The sequence below is a fragment of the Engraulis encrasicolus genome, chromosome 22 (assembly GCF_034702125.1).
Source record: "Engraulis encrasicolus isolate BLACKSEA-1 chromosome 22, IST_EnEncr_1.0, whole genome shotgun sequence".
NCBI classification, from domain to species: Eukaryota; Metazoa; Chordata; class Actinopteri; order Clupeiformes; family Engraulidae; genus Engraulis; species Engraulis encrasicolus.
Window position 1 is genome coordinate 14,450,740 of NC_085878.1, and position 15,000 is coordinate 14,465,739.

A 15,000-nucleotide genomic window follows, 5' to 3' on the forward strand; every position below is an offset into this window, starting at 1 on the left:
GGGATATTAATATGATGTGTGGGACCTATAAATACTTCATAAGCTGTTTATAAAAAGCCCATTCTCTGCTCCATTGCGTCGCGGCACACCAATGCCCATCTCTGTTGCTACTTTTAGGACCCGTAAAGACGGAGCCGGGGCCTATTTTTAGGGCTTTCCAGCGGATGCTATCTGCCCTCGGATGGTGTAAGTGGGGTGTTAGGGGGTTTGTGGCGGTGGTGGCGGTGGTGGTGGTGTTGTTGTTGGGGTGTTGGGGGAGCTGGAAGGGGGATATTTTAATGGACGACCTCCCGGTAGCCTTGTGCCGACTCAGATTTGTGGAATATTTTCCATCGTGAGTCCTGGCTGTATATATAAATACGCAGGCCTGCATGGGTACTCAGTGACTTACAGTGTATGAGTGCTATGCACTGCACTTGTTACCCAAGCCCCGACACTATGCGCCTCCTGTAGGTGGGAGGAGGGAGGGGAGCGGAGCGTGCGGGTGGGTGGGTGCACGGGGAGGCCCAGGCATGGTGATAGGGGGGGTGTTTGAGGGGCTGGTTATATCCGTCCACTTGTTGTGGAAAATCGGTCTTGGGAACAGGTGCACAGCTTGCTAACATTTACGGGCGGCTTCCAATCAGCCGAGGGCCCCCACCCCTATTTTCCACCGCCGTGAGCAGGCAGGGGGTGTGGGGGTGGGAGGGGTTGTTTTTGCCCCGGCTGGCGGCAGGAACCTGCTGCCCTGTCCCGTTTGCTTTCCAAGCCCTGACCTTTCACCCCAAAGGTCAAATGGTGCCACCTTCGAAACTCCGGGGCCTGCTACTGTCCTCCTAGTCCTCCTAGCCACAGCATCGTGACACCTGGAACACTTTCACTCTCTCTTAAATCAGTCTTCCAACAGTCTATTACTCTTACCCACAGAGTTTAGCTTTTGCATAACTGACTATTTGGTTGACTTGAAGTGATAACGGCGTATGTAATTTGACCTCACCCCACCTCACAAACCATTTTCGCTTCACCGATTTAACAGCATATCAAAAGAGGCTTATGGGGAGATTTCCAAGGCCCTGCTATAGGCGGCGAAGTCAGTGCCTTCACACAGCCCCATGGACATGACTGTGGTTAGTAGTCAGACTCACTCACATTTCACAGGGCCACAGGGACCGCCATGCTAGCATTGGCATATGACTCGTCTACTTGATAAATGATTTCACGATGTAACCTGTGCAAAGGTAGAATGTAAGATACTGCAGAGAGGGGACACAGTGTCTTGGCAGGGCAAAGCGGTGTCTACTAAAGGTTCATTTTCTGAGTCAAGCAACACATTTGAGTTTGTCTTTCAGGACATCTAAAGGTAAAAACACTAAAAGAGGACGACCAGTCAGCACGACCAAATGTGTTAGCATATCCTGTCCATGCATGCCAGAAAAGTAAAAATCTTGAATTCAATGAAAGATAAACCAAAGTTAAATGTAATTATTAAGGCATTCACACAATAGAAGGACATATCATTAATATAGATCGTCTTATGTACAGTACGTAAAACACGCTCGAAAAAAGTCACACACCCAACGGAGTTAGAGCAAGCCTACTGTGGATGACAGTACTGTATGTTATAAACCGCAGGCATCCTTCATGACACAAGCTCATTCTGCTCCACAGAAGTTGTGGGAACAATCAGACTATGCCCAAACAGTAAAATAGGACCTCAAGTGTTCCCCCTTTCTTCTCCACCTCTCTATTGCCATGTTTTTGAAGGCCCCGCCATGTTTCACACCAACAGAGCATCCATGACAGCGTTGTGAAAGGCCCCATCATCGTTCGCTGCGGTTCCCAGGCCCCGGCCACCGCTGCTGGGGAAGAGGTCAACGTGAAGAGAGGCAGTGAGGACCAGGGGAACAAGAGGGAGGAGAGAGCGTGCTAGAATACGGCGATGCTAAGGAGGAGAGGGTGGGTCACCCTCTAAAGGGCCCTGCGCTGAATGTGCTGTGATTGCACACACAGACATTCCTGCTCATTAGATGAAGGAAGGGATTAGGGTTAAGACTGCCTGAGGGTTGGTAATTGATTTGACCCCTCGCTGCGTCGGGAGCGTCTGAGAGTCTTCCGCATTATGACAGATATGAATGGACGCACCTAACGTGCGAGTTTAGGACACTGTCGCTCGTTTTTAACCCTCCACTCCTTTTCACTCGGCTGAACCTTGTTGCTATTATGTCCTTCTTTGCCAGTGAGACAAATGATGCCAGGCCCTAACAGTCTCTTTTATGCTTGAAGGAGGGAAACAGAGGGGAAAGGGTTAAACACAAATAGATCTGTAGGTGCACTGAGCATCCCCCCCCCCTCTCCCCAAACGCTTGTTGAAAGGCCTTTCACACACAAACACATATGTATACACTGACACCTTGAGAACCCAAATAATGGCTGCTCTCCCTATGCTGCGGGTCAAAGAGGGCACCCTTCACACCTTGTAACGGCCAGTAATTGAGCACTTAGGGTACGGTGGAGTGGCCCTGGCAAACCAGTGTGTCCTTTCAACAGCTGCCCCACCATGGCCTAGGGCCTAGGCTACATGGAAGCACCTGCTTACATCTCCATTGCCTGCCTATTTGCCTGCCTGCATAGCCATGTAGTATAGTACATCCATGTAGGCCTGCTGACAGTGGGGGGAACAATCAGGTAAGTTGCCTTGGGCCCAGGGAGCAGGGGGGTGGGGGGCCAGAATTGGGTCCTGATGACATTGTATGTATTGAGTGGGCCTGGAATTCTCCTGGGCCTGGTAAAAGCTGTCAGCGGCTCTGCATCCATGCACAATTTCTATTCACCGGGACTTCATTCGGCCACATTATTCTTCATCCTACCAAGTGTTTTGTCAATGAAGTGGACTGAGCATTTTGTGGATAGCACAGCTTTTTATCAGTATCTGTCATGTCTTAGCCAAATAGTAGCAAAATCAATGCTGCATTGTGCCAGCATGTAACGTTTATTAGATGTCTTTTTCCGTACATTTTATTTATTGACTCCATAATGTTCGCACAGTTTGCAATAGAGTATTATTAGGTGGAATTGTCTCCTAATGTGGCTGTGTGCAATATGTCCCGAGACTATTTTATCTATATAGAAACGATAAAAGCATATTAAATGATCAGACAGGCCTATCGTCGTATCTTATCTGATGTTATCTGTAAAAAGCTATCAACGAACCAGACACACAAACAGACACAGATGCACACTGACACGCGCACGAACGAGCGAGCACACTCACGCACGCTCACACGCACGCACGCACACACACACATAGATACACACACAGACAGGTTCTTCATGCTGGTGTTGCACAAAAAAGTCCACAGACTCAAACTTGCACACATGTACAACAGGATTTGACATTCACTTTTTTATTCACTGGCCACTGTGGCCAATGGTTTTTCCAAGTCACTAGGCATTTAGCCTTTCTGTTAGCCAGAGTTTAGTTGACAGTCTTTTTTCTTTAGAATATTCTTGCATTTAAACAATTGATGCAAGTACTGTGATTTATCACACCATAGAATAAGTTACCTGTCAAAGTGGCTAGTGAGACTGAAATTGTTACTAGCCACAGGCCCACAGACAAGTTTTACAAGCATTTGGCCGGTTTGCAGGTGCCAATGTCAAGCCCTGATGTACAAGCAACACCCCCTGTCTCCTTTTCCCCAATTCTCTCTCAGGCATAAGCAACACCAAAGACACACCCCAAGTCTCTCTCAGTCTGTCTGTCACAAATGTACAGGAGCATAGCAGAAGGGCCTTGTGTACAATCAGCTCCAAAGGAAACCCCTAGCCATACACCAACATAAATCAGACAGTCTGTGGGCCCTCTATATACATGGGGCCCTGGTAGCTTACTCATACTTTACACCCTGTACGACACCACTGCACACGTACACAAGCAGCTCACACCCCTTCTGTTCGCCCACATTACCCTGTACCCAATGCCTTGGCATTTGTTTAGTTGCACTCCCCCACTCTACCTTGTAGTTCATTGCTTAGTATTTATCCCGTAGGAGGACTGACACACCGCAGGTGCTGGTCTTGACTGTGGAGCAGGTTGGGACAAACGAGAGGCCTGCATGCTTTCCTCTCCACCACCGATCACCCCGGCGCTCCGGTTTTGTCCTGACCAAATGCCCCCAACACCACCCCTGCACCCCCACCCTGGAGAGCCGCGGCATACAGAATGCTTACCAGGCCCCCGGCACATCCAAACATGCACGTCGCCCCAGCAACGACCAATTGTTTACGGGCCCCATTGGATCTTGCGGCAAGAGCTTAGGTCCCCCCTCCATTCTCCCCTGAATGGAGGACTCCCACTAGAGGCGATTGTCAGTCGCCTATTCAGCACCAGTAATTAAGCCGCACTCCAGCCCCAAAAGCCTAAACCCACACATCTGTCTCCCTCCTCCAAGCCACACAACACACGTTACCAAAAAACATGAAATAAGGCCCTGCCACTTACAATGCCCCGAATACAGTCCGCTCTGTGGGTTAATCAAGTTAGCGTGTGGTGTGGAAAATGTTGGGTACGTTAGGGTGATGGTTGTAGTCGTTTGAAACTGATCTGCCGGTGCACCTGCGAAATAAATGTTTTATCCATCTGCTACTCTAATCTTCGCTATTCCTTTTTTCTAATCATAAGTAATTGCGTTCTGCTCGAGGAAAGCAATGCTCTTTTAGACTATTAAGTGGCATACGTGAACAGACTAAAAATCACAAAGCAAAACACAAAAGTAGATAGAAGCGTGTTGAAGCCCCTGGAAGTTTTAAAGCCACCATCTGGCTGATAGAATTAATTGAGTGATGCAAGAGGCATGAAAAATGCATAATTAAAATTAACGCCAAAGATGAAAGAAGATCCCACATTTAGACAGGTTGGGATGCGTCATTGTTTTTATTGAAGGAAAAGAAAAGAAAAAATGCTACAAATACATCAGTAAAGTATCTTATTAAACCTCAAACAGTGTTACAACTTCAAAAATCCACATTATTGTTAATTTCTTAATCATTTCAGAATCAGTCTTCATTGCTATTAACTGTTATTACTATTATTACTTTTTGATGCATAATCACATTGATCTCAAAAACAACCCCTCCCCGACACAAACGCACAGGCACACGCACACACAAGGCGGGTCTGCATCATCCATGGAGGTTTATGGAAACTCTCACTCTGTAAAAATTTAGCTCCTCAAGGAACCGTCAGCTGTACCGTAGGGTAACCTAACAGTTCCATGAAGAACCTAAACGTTCTGGGCAGACCCCCAAGGTTCCCTGGAGAACATTTAGGGTTTCTGCCACAGTGGCAACTGAAGGGTTCTTCAAAGAACCTTTCTCTGAACGTTCAAGAAACCTTTTATCCATGTTCCTCAGAATACTAAAGAGTTCCTCCACAACTAAATCAAAGGTTCTTTGGAGAACTTTTAATGTTTACAGAATAGAGTCAGAGTAACACAACATTAACAGCTTCAGAGGGTGTGCGACAAAAGGTGAGTAGGCTATATCGGTTTCTTTCTTCCAGAGGTAGTTGTAAACCAGTTTGAAGAACAGCCTGTTGTAATGTCAAAATCCTTGCTCTTCTGCCAGCAGATGACCACTATTTACGGTTACCAACCAGGGGTGCACTTCTTGACAGTATACTTGGTTGAAATGCAATTTCATTGGCAACCTATGGTGCTGCTACCAAGTTAGCAACAACGCTGTCAAGAAACGCACTCCAGTTTAGTCACTAAACCACCATTGTAGCATACCCTCTGAGAAATTCTAAAGCCATGATCATCTTTAACATTACACTCTAAACGGCTTTCAGCAATGGCATGGGCTTGTTCGCTCTCATATGGCGCTTCAAGAGTAGGGCACAACACAAACAGAGAGAGGCCTAAGTTCAGGATACTGCTGGGGATTATTCCAAGAAAATGATAGAGTGATGAACCTGGCTAAGGAAACCTACAGAAAGTGGTAAATCTGCTAATAGCCAGCATGCATCACTTGAAGTTTCCAGGCTCTTGTATTAGCTGATTTTCTACGAACTCCAGGTTACCTAGCCTAGTTAATATCCCCCAGGGTTGTTCTTCATCCATAACCCAAAACTGATGCTCATCCATACTGTATGACATGTCAACTTGGAATTGAACAGGTCAGGTTTGAAACAGATACATGAGGCAATGTTTGGATGGGGCAACACACTGAAACCTTCTAATTTTTTGTTTTTACTGCAACGATTCATGCAGTATTGAAACTGAAATCGGTTGAATTTGAGTTGACCACAGCCTGGAAAATGAAGATCATACTGATGACTTTGTAGTGAACAATGTTCATGATTGTTAAGACACAAAAGTGAAAAAATGCAGAGTCTGGGGAAAATCTTCCAAAGTGGCAAGAAAAAATAAAACAATTATAATATTAAAAGTTCGAAAAACAAAACCTACATTTTATGCTACACAGGTGCACATGGATATTCCCATAAATAGAACAGCAATACAAACATTTATAAGATAAAACGAATGATTGTAACAGGGCAAGTTTTCTATGTCAATGACATATGGTAAGGAAATGGACATTTTCATGGCTGATTTGGGCATTATCAAACCTGACTCAAGTATTTTAAGTGGAGAGATCAAGACAACTTCATTGCCTTAACTATACAGTTCAATTCATCATTTGAGACTGAAACAACATTCCCCCCTCAACACATAAAAAGCATACGATTTCACTAAATTGTTTTACACACAATTCCTCATGTACACTGAAGACCAGTTTTTCAAATTACCAAAGAAAAACTACACACCCAGAATAAAATCTTGCCATTTCTCCCCCAAGTCCCAGAACATTCATCTTAATGTTTCACATTACAAATTCACCTTCACTCAACAAGAAAACAAATTCACTGGACAAACATGTTGAAATTGACAAGTGCGTACATACAAGCATTCCCTCTTGATATCTTCCTTAGTGAAGACTGTATACAACAAATGTCCTACTGTACTTGTCCTTGCCCTAAGTGGATCAGCAGGCCCAGCATATTCTTACTTCTGCCCTTAACCACTGGATGATATAAAAACATCCCTGGAAAACCAGCGTCTACTGACAAGACCTGACTGAAGGATAATAGATTTCCTTTGCCTATGTACAGCTACAGTTTCAGAACACATTCAGAATTACAACTTTTTAAAAAATTCTTTTGAATTACTCCCTCTGAAAAAAGAGGTACCCAAACATTTGCTGGAAGACTTTTCTTTGGAAAAGACAACATCCAGAGGGTCTTTTGAAAAACTCAGAATGAAATATGGGCCTTCATGTTCTATGTAGCCTTCAGCTTTTAACTCTGAATGCGAATAAAATGAAAAATACAACTGACCAGGGGCATCAGATATCAATGGAGACACAAATTAAAGGTCAAAATCAAATCAAATGTGACGCATCCACATCACAACGCCTTTCAAAAATTCTTAAAAGTATTTTAATTTGTTTACTCCTCAACATCCCTTCCACCATCAATCTTTTGTCTTTCTCACACACACACAGACATGCACATTATAGACACAGGACCCACATATAAATGCCTTACTGTGCTTTCCAACGACTTCACCTAACAACTCAACATGTTTTAAAGTGACAGCGTTCAAAACCGGTTTTATATGACAGTAGTCAAGATGAAACTGGGAGAGGCCTAAGAGACTACACATCTTAGTTACATTCATCCCTTTTGACAGCTGGGACCAGACACACCCTTTTATTCATTCATACGGGCACTTCCTCTCATTTCTCCTTTCAAACTTCTGATCAAGCTGAAATCCTGTGAAGTCAAGTAAAATGTCTCACGTCCACCACAGGAAGAGGGGGCGATTCAGTCTTAATAACAACCCGCCGAAGTCAAAACGGCATACTAATAATGATATTCAGAGAGCGCATCACTCCTAGTCAGTGTTACGCAACACTGAACACCTCTCCACACTCACAAACACCTCGAGCCACATACCAAAATACAACACCCAGTTTTTGTTTATGCCATCACCACGAGTTACATGAGCCATCATCAGACACCTAAAACTGTTGACTTAAGCTGCGATAAAGATCAATATACAAATGTTTAATGTCCACTTATGTACATCCTCAGAGCACTTCTTCAAAAAAAGACCCCTCTTTGCATTTCCTCCTATACGCAGAGCTCAATGAGGGCACTGTGCATGCGATTGACTTACAGTACAGTACTGCATCTGGCCACTACACATGCAGGCTCTTCATTAAGAAAATACCACAAAAAGTAATGAATACAAACACCGACAAAAACTTCATGGCTCTGAACTCAAAGCCACCTGCCTGCAACTTGCGAGGCATCACTTTATGCCTGAACCAACACTGACCTCTAATGGTGAGAAGTGGCTATGCCCTTACACCAAACCGCTACTGCCCAGCCCTGCAATTACTGTGGCAGTCAAACTCCCTCTGAAAGAAGGTATACATTAAAAAAGCAGGGTAAAGGAAACCAACACATCCCCAGAGTGGTTAATAAAGACACGTGTTGTTTTTTCTATGTTCTTGTTATTAGTGCACCATTTTTTTAAGTGAAATGTTTTTGTTCCAAAAATATATACTTTTTTCTCTCTTTCATCTGATGCTTTGTAAAAAATATTATTGTAGCAAGTTAACCAGGTAACAGCAGAAGTGAAGAAGATTCAATGCAAGTATGTAACTAGAATTCTGTTAGTAAACTAGAAAATAAGAGCGGTACTTGAGAGAGAACTTGTTTTCATGTAGAAAAAACAGGTGAGAATGAGAGAAGTAGAGGGAGAAGTATTCACAATGCGGTGGACTTAGAAAAGTGTGGGTGGCAGAGGGGGTAGAGAGGAGACGATCCATCAGACTGAGGCTGGTTGGATGTCATAGAATGTGACCATAGCGCAGTTGGCTCGCTATGTCTGTGCTCTGTTAGTTCTGCCTGGCACTAGTAACATCCACCCACCCTGAACAGAGAAGTAGATCCGATATCAAAAAAGAATAGAGTGGCTTGTGGCACGAGGAAAAAAGAAAAAGACATACACTGAAGAAAACCAAACAAAGTCCAGAAGAACCGGAGAAGAACAGTCCAATGAGTCTATCGCCATGGTGTCCATTGGTTTCCAAGGAGCATGAAGTGCGACGGTGGGCTGCCATGTTGTCCTGTGATGACCAATATTACTGACATTAACAGAGGACATTAACAAAAAAGGCTCCTGATTCCTCAACAGGATCAACAACTCAAGTCCAGCACTCTCTGTGGGTTGTTCTACAGTTTTTGATACAAATTGTGCTGCCTGTCTGTCCGTTCGCACAAACAATGAACAGAAGCTGGTTTGGAGAAGTTTGGAGAGGCATGACGAAAAGGTGTTTGGAAGAAGCATTTTTTCCATACATGAGTCAGAGACCTTTTTTTTTTTTTTTTAAAGAGTTAAAATGAAGAAAAAAAGCTGTTCACTTGCTGTATCTGCAGCAATGGTTGTTTGTCACTCTCCCATGCATCAGTTTGTCAAAGATGGCCAAGTGTGCACGGCGCACACACGCACACATTGGTGCGTGTGCACAAATACAGTACATACACATGGGATAGGCAGGAGCCCCATCCAAAGTAACGTGACATGAAGGTGGAGAGAGATACCTGGATTGCGTTGCAATATGCGACCTTGCCTCCTCCACTTGCCTCCTCCACTTGCTTGTCTCCTCGTACCAGGAAGTAATATGTCATGATGACATCACTGACAACAGCATTATATTTCAATATCTTGCAAAAGCTCAATTGTAGAGTCTTTTTCTCATTTGCAATTGGGATGGTGAATGAAAAACAGTCCCTCAAAAGTTGTTGTGGCTAGGATGACAGCTGGGAAACTTTATCGTTTTCTCCACGGAGGAGGGGCCAGGAGGCGGGACGAGGAGACAAGCGCAAGTGGAGGAGGCAAGGTTGCATAATGCAACGCACTCCCAGATCAGGGCCATCACAGCCTGGTGAGACACTGCTGAGGATCATGGGTGTTGGAGTTAGAGATGGGAGCCGGTCAGGAAATACTTTCACAAAACACCAGGGGGCGCCAAAGATTCAACATTTCCAACACTGTGGATGCTTGTGACCCAACTGTGTCAAACATGACAGCGCATTTGTCTCTACCCAAAAAATGGTAGACTAGAGAAAAAAATAAAGACACAGAAAAATGAAAAATGAAGAGAGGCAGAGAAAAATGGATGTTGGTGTAGAGAAGGGCACTCATGTTGACAGCATTTGGGTGTTGGGGAGCAGGTAGATGGGGGGGCGCTGGCTGTAGATGGGCAGTGTCAGTTCTCCGCTAGAGACAGGGCCAGGGCTGCCTGCAGTGCGGCCTCCTCATCAATACTGTAATCCTGTGGGGGACAGAGAACACACAAGGGGACAGAGGTCAGATCAGATGGCAGCCCACCGTCACACACAGAACACACCAGGGGACAGGGGTTAGAGGACAGGCCACCGTCATACGCTCAATACACTCAGGTACTCAATACATCACTCTGGCTCAATACATCACATGTGCTATGTGGATTTGTGCAATGTCCGTGGCGTGTACTGTAGCCTTTAATGCTGGTGAACACCTTGATTGTAAATCAATAAAACAATGGAGTCGGAATAAATAAAGTGTCTCTCGTAGCCAACTAAAACTGTTCTGTTCTCTACCAAGTGCACTGTATCTAGGGAAGGATGGATATTTTGGATGCTACCTCTGTAGGTCAAATAACCTCCGAGGTCATAAAGAGGGGAGACTAAAGGCGGGCTCAAACTTTCCTTGTCACGTCCAGCATTTGTTAGGTGGAATTTTGCCGTTTCAAAGAGTCGCCGATCGCAAATCGTAGTCATCAAACACTGTTTGATATTTAGGACTCAAAATAGAATGTCGGCGCGTTGTCTCTGTGTATATGATCGGACATAAGATTGACAGTTGCTATTCTCTTGGCGCAACCCAATGTCAAAATCTGATAAGATTTTAAAGTTGTGTAGTTGTGTTGTGTTGTGTTGTGTGCCCAGCTTTAGGAGGACAATGCAGGACAGCCTGCAGTAAGAGCTGGTGTGTGAGTGAAATGGAGAGTTTTGGCTGGCTGGCTGGCCGAAATGTTAAATCTTCAACCTTCCCCTCCTCAGTAAATAGGCTACTGCATTGCTTTGTTAATAGAGTGCAGTATATAGCAGAATGAGGGTTCGATTCCGGCTCATAATGTGAAGTTGTATCATTATTCAGAAAGAAAATGGTGTTTGTTTTTCCGCTTTTCTTTTTATTTAGTCTATAATGACCATCAGTTCTTTTTTTGGATTTGTGTGTGATGACCATCCATTCTTTTTATTGGTATATAATAGCCATCAATTCCTTTTATTTTGTGTATAATGGCAAACAGTTCTCTTTTCATTTTGTGCATGATGACCATGAGGCCTTTCTTATTTTGTGTGTAATGAGCATCATTTCTGCACAAAGGGGATGTGTTGCTATGCCTGTGCACCAGTCCCAGTGGGAAGAACTGATATACCTGTGTCTGTCAGACTGAAAACGAAAACCAAGCTGACATTTATAGCACAGTATACACCAGTACTGCCATCCCCAATGTGCACACTATGCAGTTCATGCATCAAGTCCAATGAGAAAAAAGCAAAGTTAAATCTTTGAAGAACCCCTTGCATGGTTAAATATTTTACACAGGGAAAAAAGCTCTGGGGTATGCTAAAAGCAAAAATGAAATCTGGCTTTTTAAACTTATTTCGGGCTTGCTGAACTGCTCAGAGGAGGGATTGAACAAAACAAAAGCCTTCCTGACAGCGAAGGGGGTGGGAAGAGACTTAGTCAGAGCACTATTGAACGTGAGACATGTGCTGAAACAGATAGGAGTTCAGAATGACACGGAAGCCTACAGGAGGGGGGCCCGCTTCTACGTGCCAGCTCCTGAGACCTGAGGAACAGTATGACAGGATAATGTGATAGAGTGTGTGTGTGTGTGTGTGTGTGTGTGTGTGTGTGTGTGTGTGTGTGTGTGTGTGTGTGTGTGTGTGTGTGTGAGAGCGAGTCAGCGAGAGAATGAGAGAGAGAGAGAGAGAGAGAGAGAGAGAGAGAGAGAGAGAGAGAAAGAGAGAGCAAGAGAGAGAGAGAAAGAGAGAGCAAGAGAGAGAGAGTGCAAAAGAGAGAGAGAAAGAGAGCAAAACAGACACAGCAAGTGGGAGAGAAAAAGAGTTAGTATGTATGCATGTGTATGGTTTCTACGTTCTTTTACATCACTTTTGATATCAATTAATCAGTGGAACATGCTCGTCTGTTGACACCACAGGATGCGTCTGAGAGACACAGATAGAGCCCAGCTCTCTGGTTTGCTACCCAGGGGGGACTACCGTGCAGCACGTGGTGGAAGTTGGGACGGCATGTTGTGTGGTCAGAGGCATTGATTCCCCTACTTCAAAAAGCAGCACGATCCAACAAGGTCACACTCGTTCCAAAACAATCAAAGAGAAAACTGTAGCTTGTGAAAACTACCAGCCACCCACTCAAAAGTTTTCTAGTTCTACTCCAAAGTTGCATGGCAATAGCACCACACCACCAGCTCAACAGAAACAACAGACAGGGTTTTCCCCCAGCGTTTTATCGTTAAGGCAGCCACCCAGTCCCTGACAAACACCCCACACCCTGACTATGAGCTATTCACAGGTGTCAAAAGTAAAAAAATAAAAAAAATAAACACAATTTCCTACCAACACAAATACACTTATTTGAGTAACCAGTAGACCTGTGTACTTGTCTTGTGATCAGCTACCTCTGCGTTGGTTGGATCAAATTTGTGGTGGATTCTTGTTAGTTTTACGTGTTTTTCAGTAACAACACAGTCTATTTACCTCATTAGGTACAATGGATTGACTGGTGTAACAGCTATGTAATATCATGTGCTAGTGTTGTACTTACACCACAAATGTACTTTTACTTTTGACACCTCTGGCTATTTATGTTGTGAGGGTACATGGTCTTTCTGAGTTTCAGTGACATGTCTCTGTTTCTTTCTGTTGCATGTCTCTGACGTCGACCAAGCACCCAGGCAGCTAGACTAAAAAATGTTCATGAAAACACTGAAGAAATGTCAGGGGAGTGTTCGAAGAACCTGGCTGAGTAGTAAACCAGGTTAAATTAACCTTGAGGCAGTGGTAAATCATCTAATAGAAGAGCCAGGAGTCTTCCTAGTCATGTTCTTAGCTAAATCAAAGATTTTGTTGGTTCTAATAACATAACATAACATAACATAACATAACATAACATAACATAACATAACATAACAAAAAGGAACATCGATTAACGCAGGGCTCCTTATCAACGGCTCCTATCTCATGCAAAGCAAGAATTGTGTACGTCTGTCATTCATTCATTCTTTGCATTCCATGGCAGCGGCCCGCACTAGACGGGACACGCGTCAAACAAAGATGATTTTCTCAGTGATAATTTAATTCTGACAATGAATTAAACATTTTCGAATGTAAAGAAGGCATGTGACTCACTAGATATATTTTTTAAATCCATTGCGCCGCCCAGGATTAAGGATTGGCCATTATCTGTGGAAAAGTTAGATTTGCCCATAGGCGGCCATTATCTAAGTCTCCAATCAAGTCTCCTAAAGGGGCGTGGCCGGCGTCACAAGTGAAACAGGAACGAACGTTGAGCTGGCTCTATGGCTATATGACACCGGTGGACAATCTATTAGTATGTCTACCACTTCCTGTAGGTGAACTCAGCCAGGTTAATCACTTAACATTGCCAGAGAGAGTAGAGAGAGAGAGGCGGGGGGTGGGGGTGACTGGGGGGCAGCCCCCTTCAGGCAGACCTAGGCAGACCTAAGGACTGTTCTATTCAATGCTAGGAGTATTATGACACGCCCCTTTAGGCAGACCGGAACCTGGTCATGTTAGGTGCCCATAGCAACCTATTACATTGGCATATCTCTATATACTTAAAGAATCTCTGACATTGCTCTTGTACCGTCATGGTACCCAGACAGTGACAAAAAGCTCACCACAAATGTGTCGTAGGAGAACTTGTGTCGGTGGAGGAGATGCTGCAGGAAGTTGGAGCTCTTGTAGCTGGGGTCGCCCCACGGCATGGCGGAGCACACCGGGCACACCTACAGGCGGCACACACACACGTGCGCACGCACGCGCACACACACCAACAAAGTTGAAAGTGAAACATTGTTAGAAAATTGTAAGATATAGAACTCTACACTAAGTTCTCCATTATAGTCCTCTGATCCTTCTTCAGAAAGTTCCAGAGAGTTGTAGACGCCTGAGGACACTAGATGGGTCTTTGCAAAGTGCCTGGGGCAGGTATCTGGGCACAGAGGTATACAGTACTGTACTGCACGCCTGTACGTCTCTGAGGCGCCCTATTAGGAGCAGTGATGGGGGGGATTTGCCTCATGGCAGGCCTTGTGTAGAATGTGTCTTGCTGTACGATTATATAAAGTGGTGTGCCTTGTGAGTATGAGAGGAACTTTCTTTCCCCCAAGAGTCTGAATGGAGGATTACGTCTTAAGACTCAAGATGGGAATAATGTTTTTTAAAGACACTTTCACTGTATAATATGGGTCTTACACAAAAGAAAGTTGTGCCATGCAGTGTAGGGCATTTTAGAATGACATACTGTATTTTATTGGCACCATTCACTTGTACAGGGTCTTACAACCACCCCTTAAGTAGAGAGTAGAGTATCATTTTTTGATCCCGAGGGAAATGAAGGTGTCCAGTGGAATACATACTGTACATAAATACAGAATATAAACACAAAGACATTACACACATCATTGCACATATATTCACCATACAGCATACACTTACATACATTTAGCCAAGTCAGATCTCACACACACACGCACACGCACACGCTCACACACACACACACACACACACACACACACACACACACACACACACACACACACACACACACACACACACACACACACACACAC

General features: G+C 44.4%; 1 protein-coding gene across 2 annotated transcripts in view; it reads right to left on the reverse strand.

Annotated features, from left to right (window-relative positions):
• Nucleotides 1-4,893: 4,893 nt before the first annotated feature.
• LOC134438965 (E3 ubiquitin-protein ligase RNF166) overlaps nt 4,894-15,000 on the reverse strand; it is a 34,636-nt gene continuing 24,529 nt past the window's right edge. For both annotated transcript variants that reach the window (XM_063188717.1, XM_063188716.1), the window contains exons 5-6: nt 14,047-14,154; nt 4,894-10,386 (exon numbers count right to left, since the gene is read on the reverse strand). In XM_063188717.1, coding sequence (XP_063044787.1) covers nt 10,321-10,386; nt 14,047-14,154 — 174 coding nt within the window. In that variant the 3' untranslated portion in view covers nt 4,894-10,320. The remainder of the gene's footprint in view (nt 10,387-14,046; nt 14,155-15,000) is intronic.